Genomic DNA, 25,246 nt, shown 5'->3' with positions numbered 1-25,246 from the left:
ATGCTGTAATGAGCTGTACTAAATAACGATCATGAAAGCAGTAGATTCCTCTCTTGTGATTCATGATGGCTTCGATGGTAGGCCTGATTGCTAAGTAATCACACAGGCGGGTCCTCATCCGCGTTCCATCTCGCTTGAGGTTATGCCTTTAGACCGAATTAGATGATACGCCATCGCTACATGCAGAGTCGTAAAGGCGAGCTTCATGTCTCATCTCATCAAATCAGTTCTCTCACCTCCCCAGAGGAACTCCACCTATCAGATCCCCTGCTCCTGCACCGCCGAACATTCCATCCCCTTGTGAGCTAATGCCCTGCACATTTGAGACACCTTTGTCTTTAGGTGGCTTGACCTCCAATCCCGCGTTCACGATAGCCATCCTCAAAATCCGTAAATGTGCTGTCCGCTCGTAATCCTTCGCTGTCTTCAACGCTCGTTCGTGCACCTCTGCTCGCTTATCTACTTTGTTCGCAAGAAGTAACCTATCTACGAGATCGATCCTAGCCTCTAATTCTCCGCGTTTTATCATTTGCATAAGCTCTACTTCGATTGTTGCTTCGTCGGTATTGAAAGCCTCGGACAGAGCTTTGAGCGTTACACAAGAGAAGGGGATGAAGTATTGTTGGATAGCTTTTCTTCGCACTCTCTCCACTAGATTTATGTAGTGATTCTGTAGATAGAGGTCTAATAAGTAATCAGACTTCCAGGCCTCGAGGATTGAGAGGCAAGCGGCGTATTTGGAGGCGATGAAGAAAGTGATGGCGCGGCGTAGGTGAGGTTCAAGTTCTAAGTAGTTGCGGAAGGTTTTGTGTTCTAAGACTTTGGTTTGTAGCTCTGATCGGCTAAAAGACGCGAGAGCACAGAGACCGCCGTACGTTGCTACGTCGTTGGGGGTGAGGACTTCGTTATAGGCCTCCTCATCCACAAAATTGTCTAGTTTTGCTTGCGTCATGCGGGGGTCGGTGTCAAGGAAAAGGTCTGCAGCGTTCTTGTAATTGGATCCCGCGAGTTCAGCGAGCCCTAATGCAGAAGATAGCTTCGCAGACTGTTTCTTCGCTTCTTCGTACTTCGTCGTGCCATTTGACCAGATTCTTTGAGCGTTCATGGTGACCGCAGTCCAATTTCTCTGATCGATGGCGACCTGTATAAGGTACATGCACATTGAAACCACATGTCCATTCGCAGTCATGTAATCGTACATCTTGCTGAAAGATTTAGTGGCGTTAGCGAGGTCACCAATATATTGATATTGTTTGCCAAGATCTTGATATCCCATCTAATAGCTCATCATCAGCTGGACAAGCAAGTACTGATAATGGCTAGCTCACACGTATACTCTCTTTGATCAAGTTGTTCTTGTAGCCTTTCAGCTCCACTTCCATCTTGTCGGTCTCGGCTTTTGACACCTTTTTCATTCTTTCCACCCATGCCGTATCTAGTATTGCATCTGGGTCGCTGGGTACGATCCCGTAGAGCGTGGCAACAGCTTGCTCATACTGAGAGACATCGACACCTTTTCGAGTTTCATCGGTATTCTTCTTTACTTCCTTGATGGCAGCTTTCAGTGCATCGAGGCACAGGTAGGTCGAAGAAACTCCTATCAGATAAAGTCGTTCATATCTTGTACGACCTAAATTTGATTTCAGAAGCTGCGAAGCTGTTCTTGAGTATGGAGAGCACAAACCTTTATAGTTTGATATGTATGCATCCAGATCGAGCTTGGGAGGTTCTAAGTAGTTTAGAAAGCTAACTTATCTTAGGAAGAGGGGACCACCATCGACGACAACGAGGCCTCGCTCTCGGCGCTTTGAAAAGAACTGATTATCTTGTAGGCTAGCCATGGCTCTGGCACTTCTTAGTCATATCTAAATGCGCGAATCCCTTAGGAGCAGCCAAGGCAACCTGACTTTATTCAAATATCACAAAGCGCTTAACGCGCTTCTAGGCGGTAATCCTACGTCACTTTCAGGGGCTGCTGCTGAGCCTTGGCCTCCATAGCAACTTACCAGCAATGGAAATGATGAGTTGGCATTTCGATGTTTCCTTGTAAACTGAAAAGCCTCACATTACCTCCCCGTGTGTTGCAGGGGAAAGTGCTGTTATCAAGACAGACAAAAGCCACTCTTAATACTACGTCGGACGTAATTCACGGTACGTTTCTACGCTACCAATTGAGAAGGCTCCAGCAGAGCGTCGTGGTTGAGTTACTATATAGTCGGCGATCGTGTTCTATTACGGTACAAAGAAAAAGCCCAGCTCACTGATCCACTGGCACTCGGACGCTCGGTATCAAATCATCTGGGCGAGCTCAAACATGACGAGATACTTGGAAAACGAGCCCGAGACCGTGTCGCGACTCACAGAGGCCACGAGATACGAATTCATGTTCCAACACTGGCAGAGTATGTGACTCTGACTCCTCGACTAGTTACGTAAGTTTGATTCGGCAATCCTATAGCCTTGATATTTCGGTGAGAGAATCCTTGAGAGGGTGCTTCTCAGGCGAAACCCTATAGAATCTTGATAGAAAGCTCTTCCATTCTTTGATTCTGGTGCTGATCCATATGCCGCATAGTCCTGTGAGTACAGACGATTTAGTGGAGTTTCAGCATCAAATAACGCGAAGTGACACTAGATATATCCGGCTGATGCCAATTTGATCGCCTCATTGCTTGACATTCATGTTGATGCTTCATTGGCAAATGGGGCAGATTTTCAACTAGAGATTCTTGAAGCAGGCACTGGCAACGGAGCTTTGACGCTATATCTCGCCAGGATTATACATGCCGCTAACGTGGGCTTGAAAGAGGACAATCTTGGAGCACACGAAACCACAGCTTCACCAGATACGAAGACTTTACGCAGAGGAGCGGTCATACATACCGTAGATGTAGATACTCGCAATTCCCAGCTTGCACGAAAAAATGTTCAGGGTTTTCGTCGAGGTTTGTACACAACCGACGTTGCATTCTACGTTGAGGATGTCTCGAGCTGGATCGATCAGCAAATCAAAGCTCGTCATAATCCTTCAGAAAACGACCAAACATTCTTATCTCATGCCTTGCTCGACATGCCTAACGCTCACAAGCACGTCGCAAAAGTTGCGACAGCTCTGAATACGGATGGGAATCTACTGATCTTCAACCCAAGCATCTCCCAAATCATGGCTGTCGTAGACATTGTGAAGCGCCATTGCTTGCCGTTAATCCTCGACACAGTATTAGAGCTAGGGCCAGGTCTTACTGGCGGAAAAGAATGGGACGTCCGGAGCGTGATTCCAAGAGCGCAGCTAAAGGCAGTCAACGGAATGTCGAATAGCGATACTTATGAACAGACCTCGCTTGCGGCCAAGGAGGACAGCAACCAACCACGGACCGCAAAGCATTACAGTGACGGAAGTTCAGAATCACAAACCAGTCTCTTTAAATCGGAAATGATCTGCAGGCCCAAGGTAGGTGGAATGGTCAGGGGAGGAGGCTTTGTGGGCATGTGGAAGAAGATGAAGGATGAGAAAGGTATGAGTAGATGAAGTGCAGATTGTGAAATTCAGCAGCTACTCAAACCCGGTCCAAACGGTGTTTCCTATCCTGCCATCCTTTTCATTAACCCTCACGCCTTCTTCTTTCAAAAGTGTGACTTTATTATTGAAATACTCCCCTTTGACGCCCCAGCTACCGTTGAAGCCTCCAATTGTCTTGTTAGCAGCCACAATTCTGTGACACGGCACTCTAGGAGCAAAAGGATTATTCCTCAGCGCATTGCCTACTGCTCGTGGTGCTGAGTTCAAGTATTCCGACAGAGCAAGATAAGTCGATACTTGACCCTTTGGGACTTGGCATAGTGCAAGCAGTACTCGTTTTCTAAAAGCTGTGATTTCTGAGGTTTCGATAAGGTCGCGAAGGTCAGAGTCAATTGATGCTGAAGGTACTGAGGAGGCAGAAGGTTTTGGGGGTGCACCGAAAGCGGCACGAATGTCTGGCTGATCCCTGCGTCTCAACTTGGGTTTGGGTTCAGAGCTTGAAGGTTGACTCAGGGCAGCGGTATCGTCGATTTTGGCATCGCCTTTCCGTTTGCCATGGCCTTTACTGGTCTTGAATGCTTTGCCTCTGGCCGCTAGGCTCCTCTCGTCTAATTCGACAAGGTTGGCTTTTCCGCCAGCAATCGCTTCTCCAAGAGTCACACATCGACTCAACTCTGCTTCAGTCATATTTTTTATGGCCGGAGACTTCAATCTCTCAGTCCAAGGAGTCGCGATGCGGTTTTCTGTCGACGTAACTGAGGAAGAAGTCTCTGTGTACTCCTCGCCTCTTCCAATCACGGAATCGAGTATTATTCGCGCAAAGCAGTGATCTGCTTGGACTGGCCAATGTGTTTGAGCTGATGACTTTAATTTAGCAAGATTTGGGAGTGTGATTGTATATAACGTTCTCCATGCATCTACAAGAGTAGCCATGTAAAAGGCGAAGCAATGTTAAGAAAAGGTGTCCACAAAGCCAGCTGAGACTTTCTTCTATTAAGCTACTGACTCACCTCGATTTATTTTGATGTATAATTGCGGGCAATTTACCGACTTGACTGTCTGATCTTGCTGCCAATATTGGGTGGGTGCCTCTACGCGACGCGTCAATCGCGTCAAGGCCCCAGACCTTTCCAAACCACCAGCGATACCGAAGCATTCTCGTTTTGACTTACTAGATGGCAAACTTCTTTGACAATAAAGCTCGAGCAGCTGCAATTACTTCGGCAGGAAACAATGCTGCGACCTCCTCGAAGAACGCACCAGACAAGGAAGTACAAAGCCACCAGCCATGGGTGGAGAAATAGTATGTGAATATTACCTGTATTTGCATCGCACGCTCACTAGTAATCAAGTCGGCCCAAGAGTCTGAAAGACGTAACAGCACAGGACCATACCATAACAGTCCTTCAACGGACATTGCAGGCTACCAATGTAAGCGTGATACATCATCTCTTGATCCTCAACTCAAGACTCTGTCGTAGCTGCCCCATATGCTCTTTTACGGCCCGCCGGGCACTGGCAAGACGTCTACGATCCTTGCCCTGGCGAAAGAATTATACGGGCCTGAGATGTTCAAGTCACGAGTACTCGAGCTCAACGCCTCCGACGAGCGCGGCATCTCCATCATTCGTGAGAAAGTGAAGGACTTCGCTCGAATGCAATTGTCAAATCCACCTCCCAACTACAAAGAAAGGTTTCCATGTCCACCATACAAGATCATCATTTTAGATGAGGCCGATAGCATGACACAAGACGCCCAGAGTGCCCTACGGCGAACAATGGAGACGTATAGCAAGATCACAAGGTTTTGTCTAATTTGTAACTATGTGACTCGAATCATAGATCCTCTAGCTAGTCGATGTAGCAAGTTCAGATTTAAGATGTTAGATCAACATAATGCGAAGAAGCGGCTAGAAGAAATTGCAAAGAACGAGAATGTAAGACTTGAGGGTGGGGTGGTTGATACATTGATTAGTTGCAGTGAGGGGGATCTGAGGAAGGCCATTACGTTTTTGCAAAGTGCGGCAAAGCTCACAGGTGCAGTGTCAACGGTTCAAACGAAGACGAATGGGCATTCCGCAAAAAGAAGGCGAATGGAAGAAGATAGCGAAGAGGATGCTATGGATATTGACGGGGTGTCTTCTGCTGTCATCAGCGTCGGGAGTATTGAGGAGATAGCAGGCATAATCCCAAATAACGTCGTTGAGGGATTGCTTCACGCAATACAGCCACAGCAAAAACCTGCTCCATACGAAGCGATTGAAAGAAGAGTCACGGATTTAGTAGCAGATGGATGGAGTGCAATGCAGGTTTTGTCACAAGTAAGTGTAGATTGACATTGACACAGCTTTGACTGATTGCGCCTCCTATAGTTATACCAGAGAGCCGTGTATGACGACACGATATCAAACAAGCAGAAGAGCAGGATTGTGATACAATTCTCAGAGGTCGACAAACGACTTGCAGATGGAGCTGATGAGCATCTTGCCATCTTGGACTTATCTTTGCAAATGTCGAAGACTCTATCAGAATCTTGAACATCATCGACGATCTACCGCTGATAGCTGACTTTCAGAAGCCTATGATGCACCAAAATCTATCCAAGGGCTACCACCTGCATCGCCTTCGATCTAATGGATCATAATGCTGGTCGGTGGCTTCACGATCAATGCATCACCTAGTAAAGGCGCACTCTCATCTTGTATGCAAGCTTTTGGGTCTTTTGGGTCGCTTCGGAGAGTATCCACCACAACCCGGATAATATACCAGTTATGTTCCCATTTATGTAAAAGTAAGTATTTTGTCTTAAGACATACCGAGTGACGGCTACTAAAGGCTATTAGTCATTAGACTGTTGAATTCAACCTGTCAATGCTGTGGAGGATGTGAAGGGCATGTCGTCTCACCTCTAGCAAGCTTAAACTTTGACAAGACTGGATACTCAGATTTGACGGAAGTCGTGAGGTAGTATCGAACTGATTTTATCAAGTCTTTCGTTATTTGACCCAGTGTCACTCACACCGCCATTGGCGCTTGTTGAGCCTTGCCCTTCCCGATCCCTCTCTGAGAGAGTGGAGTCTTCGCATCAGCATCCTTCACACGTTGCTTGGTCATTTTGCCACCGGCTGCTCGTGCACATTCATTGTGCTTCGCTTTCTTCATGGCTTTCGACATCCTATCCTCATTAATACCGAGCCGTTTGTCAACATCTTGAGCCATGTCGACCAAATCACTCAATTGAAGGACCTCGCAAACCTGCCGATAGCCCTTGCAACTCGAGATCTGGCGAGAAACTTCTGCTTTTCCGGGCATCAACTGGGCGAGCAGAAACTTGGTGTTGCCCCATTTGTTCTCGACCTCGAGTGCTATCTTCACGTACTCGTTTACCACCTCCCTCCATGGTAGCAAGCCTCCTTCATCTTGAGATCGAAAGCAACTTGAATTTGATTCAGCGGATGTGGCAATCATTGCACCGTCCACACCATATTCTTTAGCAAGCTCAAGAGCTTCAGCTCTATCTTTGACATCTCCGTTCATTAAGCAAGCGACTCCAGTTTCCCGGCATATGTCCCCGATCATACGTAGCTGCTCTCGAATAGCTTTCTCGCGTGGTCGCATCGGTGTTGTCCGGCAATGAATTGTCAGTCCAGTGATACCAGTAGCACATAGCATTCTCACTAAGGCTTCGGTACACTCTGGTGTTTCTAACAAGCGTATCTTCACGCTAATTCCAATCTCGTGCGGCAATCCAATTTCCTTGACCAAGGCTGTCAAAATTGCTGCCAGCCTGTCTGGATCTTGCAACAATGCCGCACCCATACCGCCCGAGGTCGAGAAAGGCTTCGGGCAACCTGCATTCACATCTATACCGGCAACGTCTCCAGCAACGAGCTTTGCTGCCTCGACTGCTGTCTCTGGAGAGGCCGTACCAATCTGGAAGATTAGCCTGTCAGCTTCCCGTCCTGGGTGTATGCGGTAAATCAAGCTTTCTTTCTGCACATCTGGCTGGGCTCGCTGTGGATTGGAAGGCGTCCTCGTAAAATCAATGGTCGAAGTGACAGGATTGATCCTTCTAGTAGTGCCAATCATGGACTTGTCAACAGTTTCAGGACCCCATACTAGATCTGCACCGTATTTCAAAGCAAGTAGACGGGATGGCAGTTCTCCGGACCGTACCATGGGAGCCAGAACCACTTTCCCCCTGTAGTCGACCCCATTCCGAGGTATGGGAATTCGATGAGGCCTCGACATCTTGAATGCAGCAGGGGTCATCAGCATCAACGAGATGCGCATGGGCGGCTCGACATTTCACATTTTGGAGTTACAAGTGAGAAGGGTTGGTCAAGTGCTGAGAATAATTATTCCCAAGTCACGTGGAGGCCCCCATGATTCTAAGGGGCCTGGGTAAGAAAATGATGTAGCAGAAAACTTAATGATAAATGCTCCACGTTCTCAATTTGGGAATGACAAGCATCACAATTACATGTTGGCCATTAGACAGTCAGCAATTATCGCAAAGAACTGTAGACAACTTGCGTCCATTGCGAAGCCGCCACAGGCCAAACGAGCTCGACTTTCTCCGACGCTGGCTCCGCACTCAAAAGTGAACCCCACCAAGAACTTCGACGCCCCTCTCCAATCCTCTTCTCGTCGAGTCAATCAACTGACCAACCACTTGCACACTCACACTCAACCACATATCGGAATGAGTTCTCTGCCCATAAGTGAAAGGGGCTATCACCCCAATGCTCCTGGAACTTATTCTGCCCGCAAAATTGGACACCCGAATACTTTCGAGCATCGCATATATATTGAGAAGGATGGTGTGCCGATCTCACCGTTCCATGACATACCGTTGTATGCGAATGAACAGCAGACGGTCCTCAATATGGTTGTCGAGATCCCAAGGTGGACGAATGCTAAGATTGAGGTGCGTATCGGATTTGATGTCAACGCACGGAGACTACTCAAATTTGTGGACTGATACCGAAAGGTGCTAGATCTCGAAAGAGGAGCCATTGAACCCTCTGAAGCAAGATACAAAGAAAGGGAAGCTTCGCTACGTCCGCAATTGCTTCCCCCATAAAGGGTATCTATGGAACTACGGAGCATTTCCACAAGTATGGACGCTTACTTCCTAAATTAATGTCATATATGCTAAGTCGAAAGTAGACGTGGGAGGATCCGAACGTCGAGCACGTAGAGACCAAGGCAAAAGGCGATAATGACCCTTTGGATGTCTGTGAGATTGGCGAGCTGGTAGCTACTCCAGGCCAGGTTAAGCAGGTCAAAGTCTTAGGTGTGATGGCTCTATTGGACGAGGGAGAAACAGATTGGAAGATCATCGTTATTGATGTCAATGACGCTTTGGCACCGAGACTGAACGACATTGAAGATGTGGAACGTCATTTGCCCGGTCTGCTGAGGGCTACGAATGAATGGTTCCGCATCTATAAGATCCCAGATGGAAAGCCGGAAAATCAATTCGCCTTCTCTGGTGAATGCAAGAACAAGAAGTGAGCTTCAGCTATCAATCAAATCCGTATGCTGCTAATCGATGGTCCTTGAAGATACGCCACAGAAGTCGTACGTGAATGCGCGGACTCCTGGGAGAGACTCATTACCGGCAAAGTGTCGCCTGGCGGTGTTTCTTTGTAAGCTCCGACCAAAACACAGCATTGTTGAAGCTTATCTGACAATGCCAGGGCCAACGTAACGGTTCCCCATTCCCCCAACAGAGAACAACCTGGCGAGCGGAACATCCCTCGAGGCCAAGATCTCCCCCCCGCCCCAATCGACGGCATGTATGACAAGTGGTTCTTCATCTCTGGCGCAGCTGTGTGAGCGCACCGTGCAGGAATTGTAATGATTTAGACAAGCTCCGTCGACCTAGAAGTAAAGAGCCCTTGTACATAGAAATCATACAAAAGCGATCTTCCGAACAAATCTTTCTGACTAGTGACTGCGCGGGATAGATAAGCCTAATCGATCAGCTGGCCGTGAGTTCGGCTTGTCGATTCAAGATTCGTGAATGTCTGTCGATCTGTGTGATGATATCCTTGTTGACGAGTGTTTCTGGATCCAAGTCTATGTCTTTGCCGTCCTCTGTAGTCCATGTGATTAGCGACGCTATAAGACTGTTCTTTCTCAAAGACTGACTGAACTTGACTTTCAGCTCGCTCTTTTCTAAGCTATCACGAGATAGGACTTTTGCATTGATCTTCATGTTCTGTCTTGCATCTGCGGGTAGCTCTGCAAGAAAAAGACGGCATGTTCTACCAGTGATTTTGAATGGATTGAACTTTGTTGTGACCTCTGCAATGTGTTTCGTGATCATGTCTTGAAGATATATACACAGAAACAATCCTAATTTCACGCACTCCGCAGTCAGATTATGATCCAATCTTCCTCCAATGTGATTGAGAGATGATAAAGCAGTGAAGAGGGAAGACTACACATCAGATTGAGGTGAGGAGTGGGAGGGAGATCCTTTGGAGTTGTGGAAGGTGCTTTAGAAAATCCACTATACCACGGAAGCCATTACTAGCGCCGTCGGAAATTGAACCTGACGTAATATAAGAACACCAAGTGAACGATTTTTGTGCCTTGAATGGATAGAGCTATGAGCCTTCAAGCTCGTACTTCGCTTCTCTCTGACTCATTGAAGCAGATACAGCAGCTAATTACGCGACTCTCGAAATCTCCCTGCCAACCAGGTGCCAATTCATCAAGCCCGGACGAAGGAGATGTTCGAGTGGAATTAAGCGCAGAGATTCATCAAGGCTTGAAGGAGCTGGAAGAAGACTTTGAACTTTTGCGTCAAGACGCTGAAGACCAGACTATTAGCTCGAGCTGGGCATCAGCGGCAAGACACCAAGATACTGAAAGGGAACAAGATAGGGCAGAGCTTGCTGCTCACGTTGCGAAGTTAGGGGAAGATTTGAAGATGTAAGTGACTTTGAAAGCTCATCGACGAGTCCTCGAATCTCATCGCCCCTACGTAGCGCCCGAACGCAATATCGTAAAGGTCAGCTCACATCTAAACGAAACGCGGAAGCTGCGAAGCGGAAAGAGCGCGAAATACTTTTCGCAGGTCTCCAAGAGGGTACAGATACGGGCTACGGACGAAGAAGAGGTCATGAAAAGCTATCACAAGAAGAACTTCTACTGAGTGCTTCGAATGACATTACTGCTGGCCTTAGGAGGACCCATCATTTGATGAGCGCTGAATTGCAGCGCAGCCAATTTGCACGTGAAACCCTAGGTAAGGGCGCCGAAGCTCTCTCTGTTTTCAGTAAAGCCAGCTCAAAAGCATTACAGAGAACTCTACCAGAGACCTCAGCCAGCTTTCGGAATCATACACAAGCCTAGACACCCTCCTCTCATCCTCCCGATCTCTTGTGTCTACTTTGATCCACTCTCAAAAGTCAGATACTTGGTATCTTGAATCTGCTTTTTACGTTCTCATCATTACCATTGGCTGGCTAGTTTTTCGACGCCTTGTTTATGGTCCGGGCTGGTGGCTCCTGTACTTCCCTGTTCGACTTTTGTGGTTACTCTTACTATCTTCGGTAAAGGTGTCAATTGGTGCCTTTTCTTTGATAGCAAGCACCATAGGAAGCAAAGGACAGCATCAAGCGCTTGAGAAGATCAATAGCAAGCTTGAGACCAGAATTTCACACACAGCCACTGCGAGGGGAAAGGTGGGAATACCGACGTTCGAGCCCAACATGCCCGAGCCCTCCATACGGGCCGGAGCTGGAGGTCAAGGCGCGAAGGCAGATTCTCCATCGCTGCCGCGTGAGGAAAAGAGCTTGTCTGAAACGGTCGGTGAGATGGCAGAGCAAAGTCAGCAGGTCGCTGAAGAATCGCAAGCCCAAGGCAAACAAGGGACAGTGCTCAGGGAGCGAAAGAAGGATGAGCAACCGAATCCGAAGAAAAGGATGTGGGAGGAGCCGACCGGAGATGTGGGCCAGGGCAACAGAGCCAGGGATGAGCTGTAAAGAGAAAGCTTGTTGTCCAGGCCTATGAGGTATCTGTACGAGCTGCGCACAGTCACCGTGGATCCTGATCAGAAGCGACAGCAAGTTACGCAAATGCACAATCATGCCATAAGGCATGGGGAGGCCTGCGGATAATTAGGAAAAAGACTGAAGTCGACTTCTGGTTCGTTTGGTAGTCTCTGGAGAGGCCTGCTGATTCATCCTCAACCTGCCGATATACATGTTAGTATCTCCTCGTGACACCCCTTCGCTGTCAAAGTGTCTTCCTATCAATATCACCTGAATGCATTGCTAACGTGCAGCTGCAGGGCAGCCATTAGGCACATACTCACAGGGACAGCTTTAAACAGAGGCACGAAATCCAAAATCTGAGGGACGCATTATGCTGCTCTGAAAACGGTCAGTGCCAACGGAGAGACGCATGCAGCACACATCATACCACCTCAATGATCGTCATGTCTAACTTCATATTTCATTAATTTTGTGTGGGTATCTATGGCGCCGGCCGTAAGCAGCTTCTATCAAATTCTTACGCACGAAATGTTCCACACCAGGTCTAATTCACTCTTTGTGTGGAAAACAAGCTCCTGCAATGTCACACTCTACTGCAACATAAGCTCTATAGTAGACCCCGGGACACTCACTATACCTTCTTGAGGATTTCCTCCTGTTCAGCGTCGAACGCACCTCTTTTTACGGCCGTATCCTGCTGCTTGATTACATTCAAATGAGTGATTCAACAACTCAGCCAAGACCTTGGGCTGACGTGGCCTTGATCTTCCATGCACACAGGTGCCTTCAGATCGCTTTTGAGCAGTGCTTTACATCGTTCCCTCGGAAAAGCCTCAAGAAATGGCTCTCAATCCTGCGCATCAAGGTAGACTCACAATCCCAGACCTTTCCACGACAGGGCGATGTTTAGAGACTCTCAACGCGAAGAGGGCTAAGTTGATGAGACTGTACGGTCAAGCTTCGGATCTTTCGTAGTCAGTGTGCCAAGTATTTAGCTATTCCAACTCAGAGTTTGCTCTTTCCACCATCGGCGGTATCTGCAGCAGTCGGACTCGATCTTGCTAACATCCAGTCCGCAACGTCATTTGAGTAAATGATTTTGTCCTCACCTGGCTCCCCATGCACTACCTCTTGATTAGCACTATCTCGCCAGCATAATTAGCTGCATTGTACTCACAGACATGATACCACCCATCGTAGCTCTTGAACGTTTTATCTCGAACCTTTAATCTCTCAAAGAACCTCTTGCTAGCGCCATGATTTGTGATCAAATCATTCGACCCATGAGCAATATAGATGTTGCCTTCTTTCACCACAGCCTTGCCATTATCCAACTCTTCTCCTCTGTCAATCATTCCGCCGAGCCCCTCCAGAGTCCCAATGTTGTGGCACAACTCATCTGCTTCCCAGCTCTTCGCAACCTCGGGGTCTCGGGACAAATTATCAGGCTTCAGCTTCTGCAGCATTTGATACCGTGGCAGGACCTTCAAAGCTACCCTCCCCGCCACGACAAGCGCCCGACTTGGCTGTGAAGCTGGATGCAGCGTCAGGTATGGTGCCAGCGCAAGATAGCCTCTAATCTGTTTTCGGACCTCTTCTGGACCAGTCGCTGCATAGTAAAGTACCTCACCTCCACCCATAGAATGGCCAAGAAGAAAGAGCGGGACGCCTGATCCTTGGGCTAATAGAATCAAAGGCTGCAACATTGAGGTGATGTCACTCATGACCGTTGCAGTAGAACCGGTGAGTCCTCGTTCTGACTTAGTGGTAACTGAGCGGCCCCAACCCCTTTGGTCGAACCCGTGGACTTCAATGCCCCGGGAAGCGAGAGTGTTCATGAAATCGGAGAAGCGGTTGATGTGGTCGGAGAAGCCATGGACAAAGAGAGCGAGGGCTTTCGGTGGTGACTTTGGCTGTGTGTTGCGGTCAACAGGACATTCAAAGAGCGTGATGCCTGGGACGGGTTTGCGTGAGCCGACCTACCTTCCATGTTTTGGTGTAGAGCTTATGCTTGTCTGACAGGCTATGAGAGCCTTCTTCTGTTGTAAAAGAGTCCATATCAAAAGAGATTCAATGTGATGCCCGATAAGATTTCATGTCAAGATCTCAGATTGTTCACTTGCGGAGACAATAACAAGAGCTTAGACAAGTGTTTGATGAGTAGGGTCAATTGTTGCAATCTTCAAAAAGATTCCGCCCTCGCCGAGACATCTTTGATTACCTCAGCTCAAAGTTTTGTGCGGGCGCCTCAGGTCACCCCGTATGCACGTACACCCTCTTTTTAAGGCCAGTCTGATCGACCGCTCTGTGCTTGAACAGCCTCACCAAAACCCATTCACTCCAGCATGACAAGTCTCGAGTTACGCAAGCAAGGTAGGCAGTGATGAGTTGCCTTTGAAGTGGCCTCATTGGTATGGGCTGACCCTGAATCAGTCATCAATATTTACAAAGGTATACATGTTCTCTCTAATTTAGATACTCCTATCTCCTATATCCATCTTTTCCTGATGTAGGCTTTGGAAGAGGAAAGTTCCGATCCATTCTTTTGGAGTTAAAAGAATGGCATAGCCTGCCAAAATTGCCGCGCCAGTCGGTCTTGTGCATTGCCAAGTTTTGGATTGTATAGCAATGATATCATATGCTTGGGAATGTGTTGTTGTTCTCCTGTGTTTATCTTCTGATGTTCTTGAATCTCCGGGCCACCTCGACTGAATGGGCTTTTGGTTGCAGAATTATTGAATTTAGGCCGGGAATACCCTTTGGGATACTCTCACTTTCGGACTCGACTTCATAGAGCCTTCTCGAGCCAAGCGCATCTGCAACGCGAGGAAGACATCAAGAGGGGCATTGAGCGGGCCGAATACGTCAAGAAAGAAGTTGAAGCCCTGTATGAGATGCTCCCCTTGAAGATTTTAAGTTTTTCTGGCACTTCATTGATACTATGTGCAGGTATTACCTCAAAAAATACAGAGCATTACAACAGCGCTATTCCTCCTGATCCGAGTCTGTTTCCGATTCTTCATCTTCTCCAGCCTTTCGAGCCCACCAAACACCTGCTTCAAGGCACTCACCATTGATAGTGCCATTGCGTTCGAAAAGGTCTGTCATCATAGCTGACCACCATCGATCCCATTCATCTTGCTTCTTTCCACTCTCCTTCATCAGGAGTGGCTCCAAGCACTCTATCAGACCAACAGCAATATTCAAAGCGGTTTGTCTCAATGCGGCCTGGTCTGAGGTGAGAGGCTGAGCATACTTCGTTGGGTTCGAACCCTTGGTCAAGCCTTTGCTTCTGCTCGTTTGTTTTCCTTCGGGGCGATGATCTGTCTCCATGGGAAATTCTGATTCCAAATCAGTCTCCCAACGGATATATGAGAATGGAATCGCCACCCGACGACTGCCAACTTCTTCGTAGCCAATTCTTTCGGTTGACAGCCCAAAGCTCATGACGGCACACGGAGTCACAGTAAAATCCCATTCCTGGAGCGCTTTCTCCACCCACTTGTTGTAATCAGTGAAGAAACGATTCTGGGCTTTAGAGAAGGGTGTCGCTGGACCAACCGTATACGTTGCAGTCTTTCTCGCTTGCTCAGCATCCTTGGAATTCGTTCCATGAGCCGTAGCAGGTTCCGGCTGCAAGCAACGGAACACATAATCTGTTTCGATAACCTCAATACACCCACCAGGCTTTAGATACTTCTTCAGGGTTGTCAAGGGATTGGTTTTGACGTCTTTTGCTGATGGCAGAGCCATCGTCCCATCATTTACCATAATCAGGTCGAACTCTTCAGCAAACGGTAGCGGTGGCTTCCGTATATCGTGTAGAACAAAGCGCCAATTGACTCCGTACTTTGTCAGATCTGGAGCTAGGGGCGCGATATCAACGCCTGTGAAAGACACATTCTTCAGTCCCTTCTGTTTCAGATATTGATCACACCTGAGAGACCAAACTGCTGGTCCGCATAGAACTTCCAATACTTTTTCTGGTGGATGACCGAGCCTTGAGCTAAATGGTGTGCCGAAGACGTCTAGGAGCAAAGTTGTCCTGAGCGTTTGTCTATGCAGCTCGGCGAGATCTACCGGTAGAGGGTACTCTGGGATTTCACGCAGGTAGCGGCGACCATATTTGTACACGAAAGGATGAGAGATCTCGACAGACTGCTGACGACCATGCGAAGAATTCGTAGTGGATCCGCTCACGGTTGGAGTGATCGGTGGCATGGTAGGTATTGTCTCAATGTGAAACCTCCTGACATGCGAAAAGCTCATTTACAACTTTCTGACATGCTCAACGCTGCCTTGTGAAAATGGCAAACCTTGCTAGCGGTGAACCTCAACTTCTGACCGTTTATATGCGACCATCGATCGACCTTTTGGTCACTGCAAGCTATACGGCTGGACTACGTACGTGATCAATCAAGTTCCGTGGACGAAGTTACGCAGATAGACCCCCTCCGCCGTCGGACGTTCGCAGAAAGTGCAACAGCAGGCGCGCAGAATTGTGAATGCAAAGAAACAAAAGCTTGGTTCACCAGCCCAAATTGGAGAATGTCTTGAAATCTCGAATTTGTCTTTGGAGAGGGCGCTTTCTGAGGATGGTTGGAGTTGTGTTCCGAGTTCCTTTCGAGCTTGAGAAATGCAAACGGCCTGTCATAAAAATGCTTGATGTACAAACCTGGTACCCAATGATTCGCTGCGTAAGGGTGATAGGCAGGATTGAGACGAGAATCCCCGAAGTCTTGAGCCTGCACTTTGACTTATCACTGCAATCCTGGCCCTGCATTCGTCCACGGCTTGTATTGGTCAGTCATGAAGCATACAGAATATAGCTTCAATCAGTAACAAGGACTTGGAGGCACAAAGCTTAGTGGCTGGGTGGTACCTCTTAGAAAGGCATCAACTTTAGACGCCACCAGACGCCTTTAGCGCGGGCGCAGTCTCTTGAGAGCACAATTACGGAGGTACTGCAGGGACTGCTATTGACTATTGTTCAGCGACATTCACCTAAATGCCATTCTCACCATATGCGATATCACTAAGCGCCAAATTATCGTCCCTTGCCATGATCTCTGCCACTGCCATCTCAAATTGCTAAAGTCACTTTCTCAAGCGCATAATTTTCCCACCTTCTGCTGTCACTTCCAGCCGTCCCTGATCCTCGACGAAATCAAGGACTCTTTCAACACGTCGACGTGCGCTAAGCACCAGAGGAGCAAGCCGTGCTTGAGATAGCCCGAGCTGCCGATTTCCAGAAACACGTGCTTGTCCTAATTCGTGGCGTTGCGAAAGTCGACAGTTTCTCACTGCTAAAGAAGGTCGAAAGGAATACCAGGCCTCGGAAAATCATTGCCCTTCCCTACAGCCGTTGAGCGGCCTCTCTGGCTTATGCCGGCTGCTCCTATGCACAGACACAGCTTCGTGTATTCATCTCCGCCGATACCACTTCCTTCTCCCTCAATATTACGCCCTACAATCTCCCAGCTTGGTGAAGGTACTTTCCGCCTTCCACCGCGGCCGTTAAGGCGTGTGGATTCGAATGGCAGATGCTAGTTTTCGATATCACCAGCAGTCTGGGCCTGGTACCTTCTTCTATAGCCAACAAAACCACCATCAAAGACATCTAGCCCGCAACGGCTCGCCCGTGAACAGTAGCCGCGGACCTTTCACCCATGATACTCCCTCACCTTCGCGCTCACCAGTCTCTCAAGCCTCTTCTCACCTGCCATACAATATGTACAGCCAAGGCCAACTCCAAGGGCATGGTATGATGTTGAATGGGAATGGACCTCAGAGGTATCATAACATGGGGATCAATCACAAATATCAACATCAAAATCATCACCACCAACATCATGGCCAGCAAAACCATCATCATCAGAACAACAATGTGGGAACAATTGGGCACCAGCACACCTTTTCGTCCGGTACGATGTCAAATGCAACGCCACATTACTCCAACAGCCTCAATCATAATAATCATACGGATGAGCAGTTGGATATGGATGATAATTACTCACAACACTGGCAACAGCAAGTCCAAGTCGCGGCGGAATCAAGGCAGAGCGCGCAACAGCCTCACCGTCACTGCAAAGAGCGAGACGCCGTGCGATTATTGGATCGGGGCGCCCATGAAGCGAACGATGAGAACAAGAATGATGAAGGAAAAGAGGAGCGAAATCGTGCATCAGTAACAGATGTCATAAGGAGGCAAGACTGGGATGCACTGGATTTCAGCGGCCAAGGTCTGAAAGCGATCGCCCGACCAGTGTTCCTGCAATTCACCTTTCTGAGAAGGTTATTCCTTGACAACAACCGATTGAGTCGTCTCGATCCCGCAATAGGTTATCTCAGGCTTTTGAGCCATCTGAACGTCTCGGGAAACCAGATCGCCGAAATTCCCCCAGAGATTGGCATGCTAGTCAACTTGAAAGATTTACAGATATTTGATAATCAGTTGACCAGCGTACCCACAGAAATGGGGCATTTGTACAAGCTAGAGTTTCTAGGTCTGGAGGGCAACCCGCTCGATCGAGAGATAAAGACACTACTCTCGGAACACGGAACCAAGGGTCTCATTACTCTTCTTCGTGACGTCTATCAAGGTGAGCTTACCCGAAAATATGAACTTGAAAGATTGAATTGAAACTTACCTTGAAAATCCAGACACCCCCGAGCCTCCCCCGCGTGAGTGGCTAGAATTTGAACATTCCGAAGCCTCAGAGTCGTTGTCAGTCCTTTCGTATAATATTTTGTGCGACAAGTACGCCACTATCAGTCAGTACGGCTACACACCAGCAAAATCTCTCGCATGGGATGGTCGCAGGCAGCTTGTTTTAGATGAGATGACAGCCCAGAATGGAGATGTGATATGTCTTCAAGAAGTTGACCGAGAAAGCTTTCAGGATTACTTCCAATACCACTTGGCAAAGGCGGGTTACAGAGGTATTTTCTATCCCAAATCAAGGGCCAAAACAATGGCAGAAAAGGAGGCAAAGCTTGTCGATGGGTGCGCAATCTTCTACAAAGCCAAGAATTACATCTGCCTAGACAAGATGGTAGTCGATTTCGGCAGCACTGCCATTAATAGGTTGGACATGAAAGGCGAACACGACATTTTCAACCGCGTCATGCCAAGAGATAATATCTCTGTGGTTGCCTTTCTCGAAAACCGGTGGACGGGGGCACGGATTATGATTGGCAACGCGCACATATACTGGGATCCTACATATGCCGATGTCAAGCTCGTACAAGTGGCCATATTGATGGAGCAAATAAGCAAGAAAGCAGAGGAATGGTCAGCCAAACCACCCTGTGCTGATAAAGCTGCATTTCGATACTCCGAAGATGATGCCACAGCCGATGAATCGCCCGACCCACCACCAGAGCCGGGACCATCGCTTGAGTACTCTAGTGGCCCTTCGATACCTCTGGTGCTATGCGGTGACTTCAACTCTGCGGTCGGCACTGGTGTTTACGACCTGCTAACAAAGGGGGAGCTGCCAGGGTCACACGAGGATCTCACGTCTCGAAATTACGGCAACTTCACCCGAGATGGCATGCACCATCCCTTTAAACTCAAGTCTGCGTATAATACTATGGGTGAGCTTAAATTCACGAATTACACGCCCAACTTTACCGGCGTGATTGACTACATTTGGTACTCATCGAATGCAATGGAAGTGAAAGGTCTTTTGGGAAATGTCGATGCGGACTATCTCCGTCGCGTGCCTGGATTTCCCAACAAGCATTTCCCCAGCGATCACCTGGCGTTGAAAGCGGAATTTGCCATCAAGCCGCAGAGGCAGTCAAGGATGAAGGAAACTGATCGTGGAGTGCGGAAGAATTAGGAAAGAGGGAGGATCATTGAGGTGCATGGTTTTACGATAGTTGCGTGGTCTGGAATACATAATTCGGCGTCTTATGTATGGATGGCTCAGCGCGGGCAGCGATGAAGGTGTGGTGATGTTCTTGATGTTGACTCTTTCTATGTGTTCGCCAAAACTTTGTGCATGCAATCTCCCAGAGAAGAAGCTTCAGGGTATACAGATGGGCGTCGGGAATGTTTTGATGTTATTTGTGGCCTCCGGACGAGACTAGTCAGTAAGCATTGATACAATCTGTAGAGGCATTTGATACACTACTAGACCTTTCCTTGAATGAATCCATTTCTCCACCTGATCCCCTGAACTAGTTTTACCCAAAGACTGATTTGATCCGAATCCAAGCCCAAGCAGGTCTAGATGCAGATGGATGTTGAAAAGCTACCCGGCCATGTCTGCAGATGCAGTCCAGTCACTCCGTAGAATCGGTTGGGCGAGGCTGGCGATCCCGTCGACTTGTGTAGGCTCAACCGCTCAAGCGAGGCAGGATAGCTAGACATCCGTTGATAGTTGGGAGATATAGGCGCCGGGTATGGCAAGTACGGGTAGCGAGCCATTGGATCTACGGCGGTTATTGAACCCAGCCGCACCGCATTAACTGTCAGGGAAGGTGGGGGTCTCGATGGGGCAGGGAAACGGGCGTCAGCAACCAAAGGGCCTGGTCTAAGCCCAATTCAGAGCTCCTCGAAGCATGAGATGATGAGATGGCGCACTTGACGCAAGTTGTTTGAGACATACTCGGATGGGGCATCAGATCTAGCCAGCCTTGCCAGCTCGCTTGATGATCGTCGGGTCCTGGGCATCGACTCAGCCACAGTGAGGAAGGCATAGAGGATCGGAAGAATCTAATTGATAGCTTGCCAGATCGCTGCAGAGTCCCAAGTAGCGACATTACGCCGAACCAAGCCCAGCGAAGCGAAGAGGCCTCCTTGATTGCATGTGTTGGATGATATGGCGCGGATGAGGCGCAGGCGAGATTACCGACCAAAGAGATTGGGCGACAAACGGAAGTGACTGGGTATGAAGAAAGGCCCGATATTGTCATATATGGAGCCCAATACGGAGTCGTGCAAGATTCAATAAGAATATACAGCCAGGATCCGAGATGAGATACGCGCTACACGACTGCGTAGAATCCAACACATCCACGCAATTTTCAGAATGACCCCGCACTCAACCCGACCACCGGCTAACAGCGACCTAAAGGTTAAAGCCTGCCTTAGGGTGCTTGCTAGGGTAGGTCGGCTTGGGCTGGTGGTGGACCGGTGGCTGGTTACGGTAGACACCTGGTGGTGCTTGCGGTTCCAAACAGAAGAATGCAGGCCTAGCATTAGAATATTAAGTATAATTATTCGGGAACCAATGATGGCGTCCAGCAGGATTTCTAGAGCCCCCGTAGAATCGGACTTGCCCTATCTAGTTTCGCCCCACGGATCGACCGCCTTCGTCCCTCGACCGGGGAATTTTCTGCTTTGCTTCCTACCAAAAAGGCCGCTGAGAAAAAGCCGCACCAATTAGTGGCCCTGCCATGCACATGACATCAAATGCCCCTCGTGCTGAATCTTCCCCAGGCGGCCACGCTGGATCTCAGGGAAAGGATACACAGATATCTTATATCACATCTGTAATGGTTATCATTTATCATTATTATTATTGCCCATTCTCCCCACAGATGCTTTCCGCTCACTCTCCCATCATTATTCTCAATCCAGGGGTGAAGGAGGACTTTGCTTCTTGCTTCTCGCTTCTCTACCGCAATCGCGATGCGTGATCTGTATACCCTATTATCCTGACGAAGCTTTTTCTTCCCTCTTAGCCGCAACATTCCCCCCAATGGCTTAACCACGGCAGCTGCTGAACCCAACCCACAAGCATAATCCCCTAGACGGGTAAGCCGCTCGTCCCCATCCTCTTGTCGCTCTCTCACCCGACAATCGATACTCTACCTCTTCGCCAATTGTAAGGCCGGCTTCATCTTGCTCTTGCCCTGGCCCACTGCTTACCCTTCGATTTCCATTTCAATCTCTACTCGTGCAGCCTTCAGCTTCGTGACCCGCCTTGCAACATTCAAAGACAATCCACCAGATTCCTCACAGCACTGCACCACATGCTGCGCTTAGATTTCACCTTGCGACGCAGGCGCCGCTCTCAGTTGATTGGGGAAAGTGAATGAAAAGGAGGGTCTATAAATTATAAACATCAACTTGGGAAGGCGCAACCAGCGTCGACAAGCCTACCTGGTCTGGAAAGCCTCCAAAGGCTGGTAGTGCGACATCTATGAGTTCAAAGGCCTGAGCTCTTCATTCTGTCCTCGAAACAAACCAGAAGCTTACCTGGCTGGGGAAAGCAATTGTGTATGTAGCGAGCAGCCGCCGTACTATTGTCTTCTCGCCAACAGTAATTCGTCGCAAAGCTTTGCTCTGTGGACGACTAGGCGCACACGTCGCTCCTGCCACATTATACAGTGACCTCATCTCGTCAACATACTTAAAGCTTGCAGTCGGCGTGAAGAGCCTATTAGGGATATATCTCAATTCCCAGACACTTGGGTGCAGCGCACTCTTTCAGATTTACAGCTACCTCCACTATAAAGGAACTGTAAAGGAGAGAGGAATAACGGGCTTATACTGAGTTGCTAGAGCCTAGGGTGGTCTGCAGCGGCAGATCACAATGGATCATGCGGCTTACCATGTGATTTATGTCGACACCCGGCTGAGCCAAGGACTGGACGGAAAGCTTGTGCAAAAGACTGAGAATGCCCTGCCAGGAGACAGCGACAGTCTTGGTCGTCTATCATGGGAGGACCGCAACCCGGAGTGCCTGAAAGCAATACTTGGAGAGATCGAGGAAGTTCGAACAAACTTGAAGCGCCTGCTCACTCATTTCAACAATGGTATGATATGACACTATCCCACTTCATATCTTTGTATCTCTGGACCCAGCTAATCTGTGAGCAGTACATACTTGTACTTCAGAGAGGACATGTATGGCCAACCTCAGGAGACTCGATAGCACGGGATTGGACCAAGGTCCAACGCTTGTCCTCTCTGGAATCTCGTTCGAGGCAGTAAGTGAGGTTCGAGGGAACGATGCGGGGGAAGCATCTATTCATCCTTCAACAGACCCAGAGGGTTTATGCCTTCTCAATCGTGTAGCTAAGGAGATCTCGAGCTCAAAGCTTCCAAGGACAGTACTACCAGTCGCTGTCGTTCATGGCACTAGGCAGAAGATCCAACGTCGTCAGCCATTTGCAAAGACCGTTCACAATCGCCCGTCGTCAGGAGGTTCGCTGAGCGCTACACCACATTCGAGCACCAATATGAGCAACGACCTCACAAGCGCGATACACACCTTAAAATGCGTCGATGCTGGTGCGATCGACGTTTTGGATAGCCCGCTACAAGAGGAGCGACTTCACAGTCTTATAGTACGTGCCTATCGGTGCCATAAAGATGCCCGTGATGCGCAAGCGGGGCTTCTACAGAGGAAGAGAGAGAGGAAGCTGTCGTGGCTCGGTAATACAGAAAATAAGCCATATGCATACCTTCGAGAAAAGATGGTTTCAGATCTCATGACGGGTATCTGCAATCCCGAGGAACACATCCATTTAGGCTATCAGCATCACCCTCCGGATCTCAGCAATGAGCGTGAAGCACAAATCAAACAAGCAATTGGGAGCTGGTCGTACTGGGGGCATGATTACTCAGAAGAGGAGTTGATTTATGCAGCAAGGTTCATGCTAGAACATGCGCTGTCCCTGCCAGAGCTCGAAAGATGGCGCATTCCGACCGAAAGGCTGACGATGTTCCTCGTGGCATGTAGAGCTTCATATAATGACTTCGTTGAGTATCACAACTTTCGGCATGTGATCGATGTCATGCAAGCCACCTTCCACTTTTTGATTCAGCTTGGAGTACTACCGTCATTCCCTTTGTCTCCGTCCTCGTCCGAACCTCGTCAGAGCAAGCGAGGCGTTGCTTCATTACTCAAGCCTCTGGAAGCACTCACGATGCTCATAACGGCAATTGGTCACGATGTAGGCCATCCGGGCGTCAACAACGCCTTTTTAGTATCTCTCAACGCTCCTCTGGCACAGCTATACAATGACCGATCCGTTTTAGAAGCCTTTCACTGTGCCGCTTATTCTCAAATACTCCGAAGGCATTGGAGGGTAGCTTTCGAGGACACGGAGATGCGTAATCTTATGATCAACTCAATACTTGCAACTGATATGGGAGTCCATCAGAAGTACATGACCGACTTGGGCAACCTTCAAGAGAAATTGCACCATCAACAAGGCTTGGACGGATTCAATGCGCAGCAGCTCGAAGAATATAAGACACTAGCGTGCGCACTACTCATCAAGTGTGCAGATATCAGCAATGTGGTAAGTCTCTCGCATTGCTAGGATATCATTCGGTCGCTGACAACTTTCCAGGCGCGGCCTTATAATGTTGCTGTCAGATGGGCCAACATCCTCCAGCTTGAATTCGCTAACCAAGGTATCATGGAAGAAGCTGTTGGTATTCCAACAGCGCTATTTGGTGGTCCTCCAGAGCTTGGGAATCTAGTCAAACTAGGACAATCGCAGAGAAGCTTCATGAACTTTTTCGCACAGCCACTATTTGAATCCGTAGCGGATGTTCTACCTGATATGGTCTTTGCAGTCACCGAGTTGAAACAAAACCAGGCGGAGTGGACTGAGCGCATAAGGAATGTGACAGAAAATGCTTCACCACACGGAAGGGATCGAGAACATTCGAAAGCTTTGTCTCCACGCTCAAGAAGCCCAATCAGATCTGAAAGTCAACCGGAGCTATCACACCCTGAAGGACTGCCGGCCTCGAACCCTTCCCCCGAACCATCATTGTCCACGAACCAGACTCAACCATCCCTTCCGATGCAACTCAGATCTTCTGATCCAGCCATCACCATTCCTCCTCATGTTCTCAGCGATCGAAGTCTTCAGCCAGAATCAAACTCACGCCGCTCGTCTCAAACCTATGCTCTCAACACAAGTAGTCTTGGTCCAGAGCACACGGCAGACTTCTCACGTCGGTCATCAGGTGCGTTACATTCTGCGGCCAGTCCCAATGTAGCGCTTGCACCGAGACGTACGAGTAACAGTTCGCCTAGTCAGTTGCAACTAGCACCTGACACTCAGCCGCATCCCGATGCTATGGACCTTACTGTCGAGAACAGGAATCCAAACAGCCGAGCGTCCGAAGACACGCTCTCGCAAATACAAATCATGAATGGAGTCGCAGTCATAAACACCAACCACACGGGATTAGCAAATGGGAGTGGTGGTGGAGGCGACGTTATGCGGCGAGGAAGCAAGGGAAATGATCAGACCCGCTCGCAAGCGGCCATTTCTTACCAACATATCGATCACTCTTACGAACAACGGAACCATCACCGATCATCGTCAGGCGCACATACGAATAACACTACCTTGTCTCAGTCTACCCCGTATTCTCCCACCGGCACGCAAGCAACTAGCGTCTTGACCGTTGAAAGTGATGAAAAGGGCTCCCACGGACGAATGAACAGTTGGCCTGAACGCAATGGAGCACCTGACGTACCGAATGTTGAACGTCCAGGTAGCAGCCATCGGGTCGGTGCGTCAGGCTCCATCAGTGGCAGTATGAAAGAACCTGAAATCAAAACTTCCGTACTCAATAACAATGGAAGTCTCCGTGGATCGAATCCAGGGCACAGATCCATAGGTAAAAGGAGCTCCAAGTTCAACATCTTCCATTCGTGGAAGCGACGAGGCAATCGGACTGAGGCGAGTCCGTAAAGGCGATAGCAGCCGCAGTATAACGACT

The 25,246-nt window shown here is 48.6% G+C and overlaps 12 protein-coding genes across 12 annotated transcripts; 6 read left to right on the top strand and 6 right to left on the bottom strand.

Moving 5' to 3' along the window:
• Positions 1-232: 232 nt before the first annotated feature.
• Positions 233-1,841, bottom strand: KY384_008353 (uncharacterized protein; the record flags this gene model as incomplete). The annotated part of the gene is made up of 3 exons (XM_044816842.1): positions 233-1,276; positions 1,329-1,729; positions 1,775-1,841. 3 exons carry the CDS (start codon positions 1,839-1,841, stop codon positions 233-235), a joined length of 1,512 nt encoding a protein of 503 aa, XP_044666207.1.
• Positions 1,842-2,011: 170 nt separating this feature from the next.
• Positions 2,012-3,529, top strand: KY384_008352 (uncharacterized protein; the record flags this gene model as incomplete). The annotated part of the gene is made up of 3 exons (XM_044816841.1): positions 2,012-2,024; positions 2,180-2,406; positions 2,636-3,529. The coding sequence occupies 3 exons, from the start codon at positions 2,012-2,014 to the stop codon at positions 3,527-3,529; spliced, it is 1,134 nt and encodes a 377-aa protein (XP_044666206.1).
• A 24-nt stretch (positions 3,530-3,553) lies between these two features.
• Positions 3,554-4,453, bottom strand: KY384_008351 (uncharacterized protein; the record flags this gene model as incomplete). Its single annotated transcript, XM_044816840.1, has 1 exon — positions 3,554-4,453. One exon carries the CDS (start codon positions 4,451-4,453, stop codon positions 3,554-3,556), a length of 900 nt encoding a protein of 299 aa, XP_044666205.1.
• A 242-nt stretch (positions 4,454-4,695) lies between these two features.
• Positions 4,696-6,057, top strand: KY384_008350 (uncharacterized protein; the record flags this gene model as incomplete). Its single annotated transcript, XM_044816839.1, has 3 exons — positions 4,696-4,791; positions 5,002-5,841; positions 5,893-6,057. 3 exons carry the CDS (start codon positions 4,696-4,698, stop codon positions 6,055-6,057), a joined length of 1,101 nt encoding a protein of 366 aa, XP_044666204.1.
• Positions 6,058-6,535: 478 nt separating this feature from the next.
• Positions 6,536-7,771, bottom strand: KY384_008349 (uncharacterized protein; the record flags this gene model as incomplete). The annotated part of the gene is made up of 1 exon (XM_044816838.1): positions 6,536-7,771. One exon carries the CDS (start codon positions 7,769-7,771, stop codon positions 6,536-6,538), a length of 1,236 nt encoding a protein of 411 aa, XP_044666203.1.
• A 454-nt stretch (positions 7,772-8,225) lies between these two features.
• IPP1 (Inorganic pyrophosphatase) lies at positions 8,226-9,364 on the top strand (the record flags this gene model as incomplete). The annotated part of the gene is made up of 5 exons (XM_044816837.1): positions 8,226-8,450; positions 8,521-8,640; positions 8,693-9,036; positions 9,091-9,174; positions 9,226-9,364. The coding sequence occupies 5 exons, from the start codon at positions 8,226-8,228 to the stop codon at positions 9,362-9,364; spliced, it is 912 nt and encodes a 303-aa protein (XP_044666202.1).
• A 145-nt stretch (positions 9,365-9,509) lies between these two features.
• On the bottom strand, positions 9,510-9,857 carry KY384_008347 (uncharacterized protein; the record flags this gene model as incomplete). Its single annotated transcript, XM_044816836.1, has 2 exons — positions 9,510-9,625; positions 9,680-9,857. The coding sequence occupies 2 exons, from the start codon at positions 9,855-9,857 to the stop codon at positions 9,510-9,512; spliced, it is 294 nt and encodes a 97-aa protein (XP_044666201.1).
• Positions 9,858-10,130: 273 nt separating this feature from the next.
• KY384_008346 (uncharacterized protein) lies at positions 10,131-11,523 on the top strand (the record flags this gene model as incomplete). The annotated part of the gene is given in 3 exon segments (XM_044816835.1): positions 10,131-10,468; positions 10,486-10,784; positions 10,841-11,523. 3 exon segments carry the CDS (start codon positions 10,131-10,133, stop codon positions 11,521-11,523), a joined length of 1,320 nt encoding a protein of 439 aa, XP_044666200.1.
• Positions 11,524-12,659: 1,136 nt separating this feature from the next.
• Positions 12,660-13,593, bottom strand: KY384_008345 (uncharacterized protein; the record flags this gene model as incomplete). The annotated part of the gene is made up of 2 exons (XM_044816834.1): positions 12,660-13,448; positions 13,519-13,593. 2 exons carry the CDS (start codon positions 13,591-13,593, stop codon positions 12,660-12,662), a joined length of 864 nt encoding a protein of 287 aa, XP_044666199.1.
• Positions 13,594-14,520: 927 nt separating this feature from the next.
• On the bottom strand, positions 14,521-15,756 carry KY384_008344 (uncharacterized protein; the record flags this gene model as incomplete). Its single annotated transcript, XM_044816833.1, has 1 exon — positions 14,521-15,756. One exon carries the CDS (start codon positions 15,754-15,756, stop codon positions 14,521-14,523), a length of 1,236 nt encoding a protein of 411 aa, XP_044666198.1.
• Positions 15,757-17,464: 1,708 nt separating this feature from the next.
• KY384_008343 (uncharacterized protein) lies at positions 17,465-19,382 on the top strand (the record flags this gene model as incomplete). Its single annotated transcript, XM_044816832.1, has 2 exons — positions 17,465-18,137; positions 18,199-19,382. The coding sequence occupies 2 exons, from the start codon at positions 17,465-17,467 to the stop codon at positions 19,380-19,382; spliced, it is 1,857 nt and encodes a 618-aa protein (XP_044666197.1).
• A 2,703-nt stretch (positions 19,383-22,085) lies between these two features.
• Positions 22,086-25,218, top strand: KY384_008342 (uncharacterized protein; the record flags this gene model as incomplete). Its single annotated transcript, XM_044816831.1, has 3 exons — positions 22,086-22,308; positions 22,391-23,802; positions 23,854-25,218. 3 exons carry the CDS (start codon positions 22,086-22,088, stop codon positions 25,216-25,218), a joined length of 3,000 nt encoding a protein of 999 aa, XP_044666196.1.
• Positions 25,219-25,246: the final 28 nt, after the last annotated feature.

This window comes from Bacidia gigantensis (genome assembly GCF_019456465.1).
Source record: "Bacidia gigantensis strain McMullin 20006 chromosome Unknown contig_295, whole genome shotgun sequence".
In the NCBI taxonomy this organism is placed as follows: domain Eukaryota; kingdom Fungi; phylum Ascomycota; class Lecanoromycetes; order Lecanorales; family Ramalinaceae; genus Bacidia; species Bacidia gigantensis.
The sequence above is the reverse complement of the archived record's forward strand: the minus strand, read 5'-3'. Positions and strand labels throughout refer to the sequence as shown.